We start from the raw sequence: 13,100 nt of genomic DNA on the forward strand, positions 1-13,100 counted from the left end.
CTGGGAAAATTCAGACCAACCAGGAGGCTGACCCTGCCCTCGGATGCGTGACGTTGGCACAGTAGATACAAGAAGTGTATAAACAGGCTAAGGTGCTGCCATGGTTTTCAAACTATGTTCCAAGGAACCCTAGGTTCCTCAGGTTGTAACTGAGCCACCATGAGGGGAGGAAAAACCTTGCTATGATTTGCAGTTACTTATCAGGGTGAATCAGAGTTTTCTCAGCAGAACCAAAACGAAGTGTAGGAATAACCTGGGTACTGAAGCTGACATAAGACGGTCACTGCGGTCTATAGTTCCACCTTTTACTTTGTTGGGCTCATCCAGACAGCCCCATCTCTTTTCTCACGGATTGACTTTATCATAGGTAAATGTTATGCTGTTGAACTGGTACCTTTATCGCCATAAGCACTGCTGTCACCTTTACATATCCAGACTTCATGGGATTGGCTTTAGAAAAAGAAAATTTTCACTATTAAAAGCAAATTAAAACCACTGCTGAATGAGACATGTCAGGAGGGTGCAGCTCACACCTGCGGTGCCACACGGGAGAGCACTTCCAGGCAGGGAGCGATTTCGGAAGGTCTGGGGAATGAACCTATGTTTAAAAATAGGTTTTATAAAACAGGTAGACATGGGCGTGGGAGTGGGCGCGAGCTGATTTCATGGGGGTGGGGAGGTGGCACCAGGCTACAGGCTGCCTGAGGGCAAGACTGTGTCTGCCCTCAAAGGCCAGTAAAGAGGCCAGGCTGGTGGAAGGGAAAGTCTGCTCTATTTTGGATGCTGGCTATCGGGGGGAGGGCAGCCTCCTGTCCGAAGACCGGCTCCCCACCACGGACAGTCAGTGGGCAAGAGATATGATAGGCGGAGAGAGGGGGCTACGTGCAGAAACAGCACAGTCAGCCCTGACAGTCATCTTGAAACTGGTCCTCAGGGGTCTGGCTAGCGTTATCTGGATTGTTTTAAGTACAGTTCATCTTTCGTTCCGGTTCAGTTTGTTCCCATTTCCTTGAGACCAGTTCTCGGAATTGTGGCAGCTTATGTCATGGCTACAGTCTGGTCATCAAGTAGTTAACTTCTTCCACCTGGTGGGGATTTCAGTCTCTACAAGACAGCTCACAGGACATGGCTCAGAATGTTATCTGCAGCCCTTGAGGAGGTCCTTGACTATGCTTACTGACTAAACTATTATTATTTAGTCTTGTTGGACTCTTTTCCTTTGTTTCTGCATTTTCTCTGATTAAATTTATTCTTTGGCTAAAGTTTGTCCACAGACAAAAGGCAGGCAGGGGACATGGGGGGCAAGGACCATAGGGTCCTGCTCTGTTTCATCCAGACGGGCCGTGTGGGATGGAGGAAACCCCTTCTGGCCCAAGGTCATGTAAAGAGTTAGCAGCCCAGCTGAAAGGAGGCCCTGGTGTCCAGTCCTCTCAAAGCTTGCCTCTCTCCTGTCTCAGCCTCCCCTGGGGCTCATAGGTCATTAGGGTCTCCGATTCCCTGACGCCAGCCAGGAGGCCAGAACTCTGTCCTTGAAGGGTCTTGTCTTACCTGCCACTGGGCCCTGCAAGGGGGAGCTGGGTCAGAGACAGAAGCAGGCTGGTCCCAGGCCTGGAAATTCCTCATTCAGGAGCAGATTTTGTGCTGAGCTTCCTTATGACGCGCTCTTGCGAAGGCGCAGGAGAGCTCAGGGCTGGGCCAGGGTGAGGCAAGCGAGATGCCCCAGGCCCCCAATTTAAGGAGGTGCTCGCTCTTGGGTGCTTGTAAGTGCTTGTCTCTGCCCTTGGGAGCTGAGGTTTCTTGCCTGCATCCACTCCTCCAAGCAGAGGAAGGGCTCGGGCTGCTGTTGACTTGGCCCTGGGACCCCCGGAGCTGAAATAAACATGAGGGGAGAGCAGGTGGGCAGTGTTCAGGGCACTGCATCCTGGCAGAGCCAGGCAGCCGGGGCTGGCTGCCTGTCACGCGGGCAGCTCAGAGCCACTCCCTCCCTCCGCCCTTGACTCCCTCCACTGCACCAAGGAGGCCCCAGAAGCCTGGAGGTGGGGTCTGGCGGGGAGGTCCACGGGCCCAGGCTTCCCTGCCACTTGGGCAGACTGTTACCCCAGGCCTCTGGCCTGGTTGTTCCCAGTCCCTGAAACACATTTGGGGAGAGCAGAGCTGTGGGGAGCGCCTCCCCTGTGCGTGTACACAGGCAGGTGTGCAAGTGGCAGTAATCCAGACCCAACTTTGCTAATTTTAGCTGCTGCGGTCCGTCCGGTCCTGGGAGAGGGGTCTCCATCGGCATCTCCAGCTGTCCCGATTTCCCCATCCAGCTCTAATTAGCAACGTGCCGGCTGGGAGGGGACCGGAGCTCACATTCTGTTCTTCCGTGCTCGTATTTTTAACTCTGTTTTGCACAGAGAGAATGCTCGGTCACTCCAGTCCTGGTGTGGGGGGGTGGGGGTTGGGGGGGAACAGGTGTGGGGCCCCCCTCCCATTCTCTGGAGAAGTGTGTGTGTGTGTGTGTGCGTGTGTTAGGGAATGGTGGCCCCTCGTCCTCTGGTCTCCCTGACCCTCTGTGGTGTCTGAGGAGGCCGGGCCCTTTGACAGGCAGACGGTGTTTTGTTTATGGGTTGTGTGTAAGAACAGTCGGCTAGGGGTGTGGCAGGGACGGGCTGAGAGAAGCTGGTCTAGGAATGTTCCGTTTTATTTTTGGTCTCACTCCACCTTTTCCTTGTCATTCGCCTTCGGCGCCTCCTCCCACCCCCCACCCATGAAGGGGAATTTCTGCTGACCCTGAACACGTGTCGTGCCATCTCCAGGCGTCGGTTTTCTTGTGGGTGAAGGAGAGAGAGGATTCTCTCGCGTGCTCCACCCTCAGTGCCCAGTGCCCAGGGAGGTGGGGAAAGATGGGGAAGGGAGCAACGATGAGCTTGCTCTCCTGGGCGCCTCTCCAAGGCCTGGGGTTCCTCCTGCTCCCTCCTCACACCTGTCACCGTCTCCTGCCCCTGCAGGCTCTTCGGCTTTGTGGCCCGGAAACAGGGCAGCACCACGGACAACGCCTGCCACCTCTTTGCTGAGCTTGACCCCAACCAGCCGGCCTCCGCCATCGTCAACTTTGTCTCCAAGGTCATGCTGAGTGCCGGCCAGAAGAGATGAAGAGAGGAACCCCCGCCCCTTGCCCGGGGCCAGGGCAGGGGGGATGGGGCACGTGGGGAGGGGACCTGTGCATCCTGACCATCCTTGAATCCGGAAGGAGGACTTTGGGCCAATTTTGGAGAAGGAGAGAAGAAAGTGTAATGTGGGGAGAGGGAAGTGAATTGAGCGGGGAGGGGGAGAGAGAGAGAGGAAGAAAGAGATGGAGGAGAATAACTCGCATTCCCCTGGGGAGATGGATACTGCGAACCCTGCCGAGCCTCCACAGCTCACCAGGTCCACCTGACTCCCCCTCCACCCTCTGATGGGGCTCCTCACAGGAGACAGAATCAACCTCCTTGCAGATCCACATTTTGGGGGGAAATGGGAAAGCTCTTTCTCCCTAACCCAACTGCTTTGCAAGGAGAAATCCTGTCAAGAGAATCTTTTTCTGGCCACCTCTAGGGTAGATCACCAAACCAAAAAGAGCCAGCATGGGACATCCAGTGGCGGAACGTTTGCTTTTGAAAGTATCTCAGATCTGAGGCACCTAAAGTCTCTTTGCTCTGCCTCCCATGTACAGTTTGTGGGTGTGTTTATGGGGTGTATATATGGCCACACCCACATCCTCACACACGGATCTCTGTTTGCCTCTCAGCTAGAATTATAAACAGGTATACTTGTCCGGGTCCCCCGTGTTTGCACACACGTGTGCATTCTGTCCAAAGAAAGTTAGAGTTGGGGGTGACAGGGCAGCAGGGAGGGGGTTTAAGCTCCCTTCCCCAGGAGCACCCAGGAGTATGGGTAACGGACTCTCTCTTGGTCCCTGCACCTGCGCGAACAGCCTTGGGTGCCGCCAGCCCCTTCTTCTCAGCAGAGACCCCCATGGAGTGGGTCTGGCCACGCTGCAACGTTACCCCTCATCTGCCTCCACCAGGAAGCTGGAGCGTTGGTTTGAGGAGATGGGAACTTGTGTGTCCGTAGCTTTGGGGAAGGGATCCCTCAGGAAGGGGGGCTGATGAGCTCCAGGCACGTCCCCCGAGGCGTGTGGCCCAGCTCCCAGCCCTCAGCCCCTCCTTGGGTTTTGCGTCCCGGTCCAGCCTTTCTCAGACTTGCTTAGGTGCATGAAGCCTTTTTGGGCGCTGGGGGTCGAGGCTCCCTGCTCCGCCCTGCTCTGCTCTGTCCTGCAGGCTCCCCACGTGGGGGCTCATCCTGGGAACCTGCTTCTAGAAGCCCTGCTCGGCGAGGTCCAAAAGAGATCCCCGCTGTTCCTGTGCTCCCTCTGCAAGGGGTTGGGGGTCTCACTATTGCTGGGCTGCCCTGGGGAGCTGGCCAGAGCTCTGGGGGCTGCCGCCTGTGCACCACATGGCCTGCCTGCGGCCCCAAAGCCTTGCTCTTCCCCCTTCTGCCTTTGCTTCCCCCCAGAGCCCAGCTGCCGTGGAGCGGAGGGCAGAAGGCACACATTTAGGCCGAAGGGCCAAGAGTCCAGTTGTGCGATTGGGAACCCCCTGACCACCACCCAAGAGCTCGAAGCTGGATGGAAAATCCGCCAGGACACCATCCTTGAGTGGCTTCTTAAGCCTCTGGGTTCCCTAGAGAGAGGCATTGTACTGATATATAAATATATATAATATATATGTGAGACATACTGACAGAATCTGTAAGCTAATAAAATATAAGAAAAGGTTAAAAAAAAGAATAGGTAAATTGACAAGAAGTATTTATTATTTTTCCATATCGCTTTATTGCCTCCCTGGCATAATCCAGTCCCCATCCCTCTCTGTACCTATAAGTGAAGCCTGAAAGTTAGGGGCCTTTATCCCTGGAGCCATCAGGGGTCTCCTTGCCCCGGCCTTGGCCTTCGCTCGACTCTGGCTGGGGCTCAGCGGGGAGGGGGTGCACGCGTTCCATTCCCTTCACACCGCTTATTTTTGGCAAGCCGGGCCCTTCTGTCAGCTCCCGGAGATAAGGGGGGTGCGGCCCGCCTCCCTGCGGGGGACACGGGTGTGCGTGGTAGGCCTGGGTGATGTGTGCATCTTGTATTTTTTTCTCTTCCGAGAAGCTGTATGTGTGTGGACGTGCTGTTTCAAGGAGTTGGAAAGGAGGGCGTCTGACGATGGCGGGGAGCAGGCCCCCGCTTCCCGAAGGTTGAAACCTTGTCCTTGGCCACTGAGGTTCCTCCAAAGGGCCCTTCCTTCTGTGGCCTTCAAGCCAGACACCCTGATTTCCCCCCTCTCATTTCCTACCTACCCCCCCACCCCAACTTTCTTCCCAGACAGAAGGGGATATTCCCACCCACTTCCTTTGTAAATATCTCAATCTCCCACTCGCCAGCCTGGGAATGCTCTCCTCCTGGTCTGGATGGCCGGGCAGAGCATCAGACCCTTCGTGCGCGTCTGGGGTCAGCCTTCACACATACTTTCCCACTGCCCACCAGCAGCCCACCTCCCAGGAATGGCCGGTTCACCCCACTCAGGCCCATGTGTGACTCTGGGAAGGACTCAGGAGTTGCTGGGAAGCTGATCAACTGCCCCCATCCCAACATTCTTCTGGAAAGAGTCAGTTTCCTAGAGTGTGGCCTGTCCAGAAGGATGATGGGGAAGGGTCCCCCAGTCTCCACTATGGCCTCACCTTTGGGTCAGACACTGCTTGGGGAGACACCTACCGTCACCCTCCCGTGTCACACAGGTTAGGCCTGTGCACCCGGCACACGTGAGCACACACACACACTCACACACCCCCACACACAACCACAGTGCTGCAGTATGTTCTTGCCAAAGATTTCCTTTAAAAGAAAGCACTTTTAATAATTATTGTTATTATTGTGTAAATGTTTATCCTTTTTTCCCCCACCCCTCCCCCAACCTTTTTTGTTGTTGTTTATTGTTGAACCTGTTTGTCAGTCGGGAGAGTGCCATCTGGTCTTGAAAGTGGGCTGGGGAGGAGGGGATGGGAAAGGGTTCGGGACCTGAGAGGCCCGGTCAGCTGGTGATGCAGAGACGCAGACCCCAGGTGAGCTCAGGCCCCCTCCCCAGGCCCAGCCTGCGTCTCGTGCAGCCCGGCCTCTGAGGAAGCCCGGGCCTCCCCGTAGCTGCCCTGTACGGTGTCTGGAGGGAAGGTGGGGGCAGGGAGGTGACAGCCCTCTGATCCAGCGGGGAGAGAGGCCCGGCAAGGTCCATGTGGCCCTTCCCAGATGGAGCCAGAGGGGAACGGTTGGCATGGGAACAGTGGAGAGGTGACCCCAGAGGGGAAGTGTGGGGGAAGGGAGCTGTCTGATGGAGCTCCAGGGCTGAGCGAGTGGCCCTGCCCTGCAATCACGGTCTTCTGGCTCCCTCCTTCAGCCAGGTGTTCCAGGGACAGAGACATCATGTCCTAGGTTTGGGAAAGGCCCTTTGACCCAGGGCTTCATTGGAGCCTCTCCTGTAGCAGCTCCAAATGCTTTCGAACTGCCAGGATTCCTTCTCCCCTGGCAGGGTTTTGAGGGATCCCTGGGTATGTCAGAGACAGGCAGGGTGGGGGCGGGGGGACTGGTGGCTGTGCGACCATACGAGGGAGCCCTCGGGACAAGTGTGATTCTCTGTACAGGGGCTCCAGGAGGGAGATGAGTCGGGCATCCTTCTGCCCACTCGGATGGGCCGAGCAGAGGTTGGGTAGGCCCCTTGCGCCGCCCAGGGGTCTGTGGACGAGTCTGTACGCGGAACAGCCCCCCTTCCCTGGGATCTCCGTCCACCACCCCTGCCTCCTGGGTCTCCTCCCCAGCTTTGGTCTTTCCCAGCTTCAGGATCTGGGGGAAGTCAAGGGGGCCAATGCCCTGTCCAAGGGCTGCCTCCTGCCCCTACATCTCCCCACCCTCGGGATCCTTGGAGAGGCTGGGGGCAGAGTTTCGGGGCCACTCGTCACATGGGTCCAGGCCCCAGAATCCTGAGACTACAGTGCCCTGGCCAGTGGTAACACAGAACGTGTGCGCGTGCGTGTGCAAGTGTGGGTGTATGTGTGCGCATTTTTTGCTCGTCTCTTTAGGGAACTTAGGAGTTGGATTGGAGGTGGTGGGCAATGGGATGTCAAGTTCACGCTCACCCAGTGGCGAAAGGAATCAGGAGGCGAGGCTCTTAGGGCCCCCGACTGGGGGAGTCTCCGTGTCGGCGATGGTGGGGTCAACCACACGGGGTGGCACTCCTCTGTCCTCTGATGTTGAAACGTTGGAGGACCTCTGTTTAGTTCCCACACGTGGGCCCTTCCCAGGGGCAAGGTAATTGTAGAGGGGGAGCCCACTTTTATTTTTAATCAGTGTTCAACAGTTTGAGACTCTCCTGTGTGTCCATGTGTGGTGTGTGTGTGAGAGAGAGCGAGCACAGCTGGGCCTGCATGCTGTATTTCCCCACCTCTCTTCTCTCTGACACATCATTCAAAACAAATGTAAGAAATTCCTCACCCCTACTCCTCCCCTTGCCTCCCAGACCCTCTGCAGGAAAAACCAAATAACCCAGCACCCTCCCGATCTCTTGGCTGTGTATTTATATAGATGGAAATATACTTTCTATTTTGTATCATCGTGCCTATAACCTCTGTCACCTTGTATAAACCCTGATGTATGCTACTTATCCTGGATATGAATGTATTGTACACTGATGCTGTCCCACTCCTGTACAGCTGCTTTGTTTCTTTGCGATCCATTGTATGGCTTTATACATGATAAAGTGAAAGAAAAATCTGTGCTGTTCTCTAGGTGCGTCATTTGGAAAGGGGAATCTGTCAGGTCTCCAGTGGGCACAAAGGGGCCTCACCCAGGCTCTGGATATGTGGTGGGCTTCAGGGGTGCCACTGGCAGACGACTCATCCCAAATCCTCTAAGGGCTTCCCCACCATCTAGGTCTTGGATCTGATTACAATGAGTTTTTCATCTGGACCATTTTAGCTAGAAGACAAACAAACCAAAATGGTTTAAGGGGGAAAAAAACTCAGGAATTTAATGGCACACGTAACCAAGAAGTCCAAGCACAGCTGGATCCAGGGACCGAATCAGGACTTTGTCTCCATCACTTGGTTCTGAGTTGGCTTGGTTCTCAGGCAAGCTCTATCCCCATGGTGATACCTCCGGATGCTCCAGAATATGGCCACTCGAGGCTCGAGGCTTTCATCCTACCAGTAAAAAGAGAGCTCTTGTCTCCCAGTGTTTTCAACAAAAACCTGGGACAAATGCTCATTGGCTTTGAGAGACCCTGCTTGGGTTATATGACTAATTCCGAGCCAGCCACTTCATCTGGATCTGGGTCACATGACTGCCCCTGGAGCCTTCTGAACCACGGGGACTGAGAATGGGGCAGTGGCTGGTCCCTGAAAGGGTGAGATTGATCAGAGGAAGGGGGAGTAGAGGCTGCCAGGCAAAACCTGTGGCTGCCCATCAGACGCAAGTGTGTATCTCACTTGGACACCAGGCCTGGGCGTCCTGGGTAAATTCTTCTCAATTCAGAAAGTTTGAGGTGAGGCATGCCTAGCACAGTACTGGGGTCCTTAGGAGATCTCAGATACTCCTATGACACAGCTGTGTTCCCCATCGAGCCGCCTGGGGCTCAGGTGAGCTGATCTGGGTGAGTGTGTTGAGACCCCACACGGCCAGCACAGCGAATACCCCGGCACATGGCAGCCTGCTCAAACGGTTTGGTCTCAGGATTGCGTTACGGTCTTAAAAAGTATGGAGGACCCCAAAGACCTTTTGTTCACATGGGTTATCTCTTTCCATATTTACCATATTATAAATTAAAACTGAGAACACTTAAAAATATTTATTAATTCACTTCCACAGCAATGTTAAGCTTGCTACATGTTAACATAAGTAGCGTTTTTATGAAAAATGATATTTTCTAAAACAAAGAAGATTGGGTGAGAAGGGTAACACTGGTTTGCATTTTTGAAAAGATGGCTTAACGGAAGCCAGCTGGATTCTCCTATCTGCTCCTGCATTCACTTTGTTGTGATATCACACATGCGTACTTCCGGAAAACTCGTGGGAAAGTGAGAGTGAAAAAGAAAACTAACAGCTTAGTATCATTAAGAAATTAGTTTCGATAGTTTTGACTTTGCACAACCTCTGAAAGGCTCTCAGGGATCCTTCAGGTCCCAGACTATACTTTGGGAACTGCTGCTCTAAGGAACAGAGACATGTGGAGCACAGATACCCTGCCTGCAATGGAGGATCCACACGTACCGCACCTTACCGTGTGCTAGGCTTCGTCCTGTCTAATCTTCCCAATGAACCCTTGAAGCAAGTGTTGCTGTACCCAAGTGACAAACAAGGACACTGAAGCTGTGAGAGGTCACATAGCTTCTACCTGGCAGAGATGATGCTTGTCACTACTGGTGACAGCTGGCATTTAGTACATCGGCTAAGTGCCAGGGATGGCGCTGAGCATGTATGTGTATTTTCTCACACCCACACACCCAGTGAGATCAGGACTGTGTCCTTGTCTTCATTTTACAGAGAAAGAAACTGACGTTCAAAGGGGTTCAGAGAATGCTCGAAATCACAAAGTTGCCAAGTAACAGAGCCAGGTTATGAATCTAGGTGAGCTGACTTCCCAGCTCACACCTCTTCTTCTGTTCTCAGGATTTGCGTCAGGAGGGAAAGACAGACTGATGAGTGATGCGCAGGGAGGAGAGCAAGCTGATGGCATTGGTCAGACAGGGATTCTAGGCCTGGGCAGTGGTGCTGGCTTCCGGGGAGTGGCCCAGGCCTCCTGCTGTGTGATGGGGGAGGGCACACCCAGCTGTGGAACCATGTGGTTGCCTGAGGCTGGGCCTGGTGCAGGGGATGAGAGAGCCAGGTCTGCGTGCCGAGCTGATCCAGCCTGGCTTTGAGGGAATTAAACAGTGAGGCAGGGTGGGGGCAGCCGTGCTCCCAGCGCCCTGAGGAGGAGGAGGGAATAGGCTGGGGCTGCATCAGGAGGGGTGGGAGGTGAGCGCTCATGACCCACCTTAGTACACCGAAGACACGAAGGAACTTTTCATCCCATGTGACATTGTGGTCCATGCACTGTCAGCATCAGCAGCGCCCGGGAACTTATAAGCAAGGCAGAACCTCTGGTCCCGCCTCAGACCTGCGGATCAGACTCTGCATGGTAGCAAGGCCCCAGGAAGCCTGCACAGGCACTGAAGCCCGAGCAGCCTGGGTGGCTATCGCACAGCTGGGGCTCGACCCCAGGGCCCGCGATGCTGAGCCCAGGCCTTGCCTCAGCACCTCCTGAGAGGTCAGGGCTGCAGTGCTTTTGTCTGGGTCCCCACTGGGGATGAGCCCTGCTGACGGGGTTCTGGAGTCTCTGCAGAGACTGGGGCCCGGTGGGGGCGAAGCCTGACCCTGGCGAGCAGGACCTCCTGTTGCCGCAGGTGGACAGGCAGGGTGTGGGCGGAGTCCCACCTGGGAAGAGGCAAGAACGTCAGCTGAGGTGAGGGCAGGAGGGGCAGAGGGGTGGGGTTGGGGGCCGAGTTGAGGAGCCTCGCACTCAGTCTCAGACTTGGCTGAACAGTACCGAAGCCTGGGTCCCAGCCAGAGGTTCTGAGTGACATGCTGGGGAGCTGGGTTTTTTCATCTCCGTCCGGGGATTCCACAGGCAGCCAGGGCACAGAAGCCCTCCTTAACGGGACTCTTCCATGGCAGGTGTGTGTGCACCGGAGACGGACAGGGAGGAGGGAAAGTCCCTCCTGGACTGGCTTGGGCCTCCCCACGGCCGGCCCTTTCCCACGTCTCTCCTCGGGGCGGGAGAATGCTGTCCAGCTGTCCCTCTCCTGCACCCAGGTGGGGCTGCACCCAACCATGCTAAGGTCCGGTCTCTCTGGGGGACACGGCCTCTAGGGCCCGTAGACAGACAATGGTGCAAAGGGAACAGCCTGGAAAGCCTAACTCCAGGGGCTCTGGAATGCCGTCTCATGGGTGTTAGTCAAAGTCTGCCTTCCTCTTCTAAAGAACTGGATTTTTCTCATTAGCTGGTGAAAATGACTATTTGTCTTAGCACTTTCTAAGCAGTTCAAAATATGGAAAGAAGACGGCTGCTTCTAAAACACTGACAGTAAGTGTAGGAACACACACACACACACACACACACACACACACACACGAGACTTGGCCCCTTGGGCTGTGCTGAGTCTCCATGCCTTCCTCCTTCCTGGCAACCTTCTGGTGGCCGCTCAGGCCCAGGGGTACCAGGCCAGCAACCGGGCAGGGCTGCCCCTGCAGTGAGCCGGCCGCTGGCTGCGCTGATTAGCAGAGTGGCGTGATCAGAGGGCGGAGAGAGCGCCCCCGTGCCTTCTGCAGGTCAGACCTGCTGGGAGGCCTGGTGCACATGGCACGGGGCTGGTGGCTCCTGAGCAAGCTGCAGTTGGTGGAGAAGGGCAGGCAGGGCTTGGCTGGGAGAAGAGACGGCATGGGGAGGATGGGATGCTGGTTGTCCGGTGTGCGATGGCCTCCCTTGGACGAGAGGGTCAGCCCTCTCTGGGCATCACACTGTCATAGGTGAGGGCCACAGGGAGGTCAGAGGAGAGATGGGGTTGCTGGTAATGAAAGGGATGCTTTGGAAAGTGTGAGCTCCCTGTCCCTGCAGGTTTTGGAGTGAGGACTGCAGAAGGCGCCCCGCCACCCACCCCCCCGCCCCGACCCCGCAATCCTGGGTGGGGCTGCGTGCTCAGCCTAGGAGAGCCCCCTCTTCCAGCTAGACCTGGGAGTGTAGGTGTGGCGGGTCCCTGCCACGGGCAGGTGAGCCTCCTCAAGGTGCCCTGTCTCAGAGCCTGCTGGCCTCAGGGCCAGGCTCGGCTGGATTTGGTCCTGGCTTTGCTGGGATCTCAGGAAAGTTTTTTTCCTTCTCTGGGCCCCAGTTTCCCCATCTGTAAAATGGGCTAACACCTACCCCAGAAGGCTGGTGTGAGGATAGAGACCCGTGACACAGAACATGGCCCTTGGTTGACTACTGGGCTGCTGGCTTTTAAGGAATATGCATTATTTTCCCCCTTTTCTTGTGCCTCTTGCCTCCTCCACATCATTTCCTCAGGCCTTTGGGGAGACTTGGCAGCAGAGAGGACTTGTAGCTGAAAGCCTCCCCAGTGATATTGATCTTGCTGGCTCCTGACTCCAGACCGCAGCGCTTGGGGATGATGGTACAGCCGCCTCCATGGCTCCAGCTTTTATGGGGTTTAAAGATCATCTCTGGCCATCGAGACAGGATGTCCGGGTTCTGGGCCCCTCCTCTCAGCCTCTGCTCCTTTCCCTGACTCCTGGCTTGGTCCTGGGAAACCTCACATTCCAGGCTTAGGTCCTGGGAAAGTAGGGGGTGCCTGTAAGGTCATCAGCCCCCTGCCCACTTCCAGCACCACATCCTGTCTGAGCAGAATCTGACCTGGCAGTGCACGGCCCTCCCTTGGGGACTTGGGCTGGTTGGGACATCAGGAGTGGGGGCATGTGGGGCAGGGTTCCTTGAGGAGGGCAGGAGTTTGCCAGGCGAGATGAAGAAAACCGTACAGATATGGAGACCTCAGGGCAACCTTGGGTAAGTCAATCACTCCATCAATTAATTAATTCACCGAATATTTATTGAGCATCTACTATGTGAGGTGCTGAGCAATCCCAAGGTGTTTTTTCATCTCACAGCATCCTGATCTAAGGACAGTGGGGAAGGGAGAGCAGGGAAAACCTATAAAGAATCAGCAAATTTATCATCACAATGTGATAAATGCCCTGGACGAAAGGTACCTCATGCAGCAAGAGTTTGTAATCGATCTGGATGGTCTGGGGAGAGCAAAGAAGATGTCCCTTAGGAAGTGACACTCCCTGAATGTGAAGGTCCAAAGGATGCACTGGAGTAGATTTGGGCAAAGAGGGGAGCAACATGTTTCAGGCCAAGGGAATAGCACGTGCCAAGGTCCAGGGGCAGGAGGGGCATGTGGGTCTGAACCCTTGTACCTCCCCTGGGTAGCACTTTAGACAGTGTCACTTGACACTCCTTTGA

General features: G+C 55.3%; 1 protein-coding gene across 9 annotated transcripts in view; it reads left to right on the forward strand.

Annotated features, from left to right (window-relative positions):
• The window catches only part of TNS1 (tensin 1), a 225,851-nt gene extending 218,035 nt beyond the window's left edge, over nt 1–7,816 (forward strand). For all 9 annotated transcript variants that reach the window (XM_057745122.1, XM_057745131.1, XM_057745123.1 and 6 more), the window contains one exon: nt 2,991–7,816. In XM_057745122.1, coding sequence (XP_057601105.1) covers nt 2,991–3,135 — 145 coding nt within the window. In that variant the 3' untranslated portion in view covers nt 3,136–7,816. The remainder of the gene's footprint in view (nt 1–2,990) is intronic.
• Nucleotides 7,817–13,100: the final 5,284 nt, after the last annotated feature.

This window comes from Hippopotamus amphibius, chromosome 8 (genome assembly GCF_030028045.1).
Source record: "Hippopotamus amphibius kiboko isolate mHipAmp2 chromosome 8, mHipAmp2.hap2, whole genome shotgun sequence".
NCBI classification, from domain to species: domain Eukaryota; kingdom Metazoa; phylum Chordata; class Mammalia; order Artiodactyla; family Hippopotamidae; genus Hippopotamus; species Hippopotamus amphibius.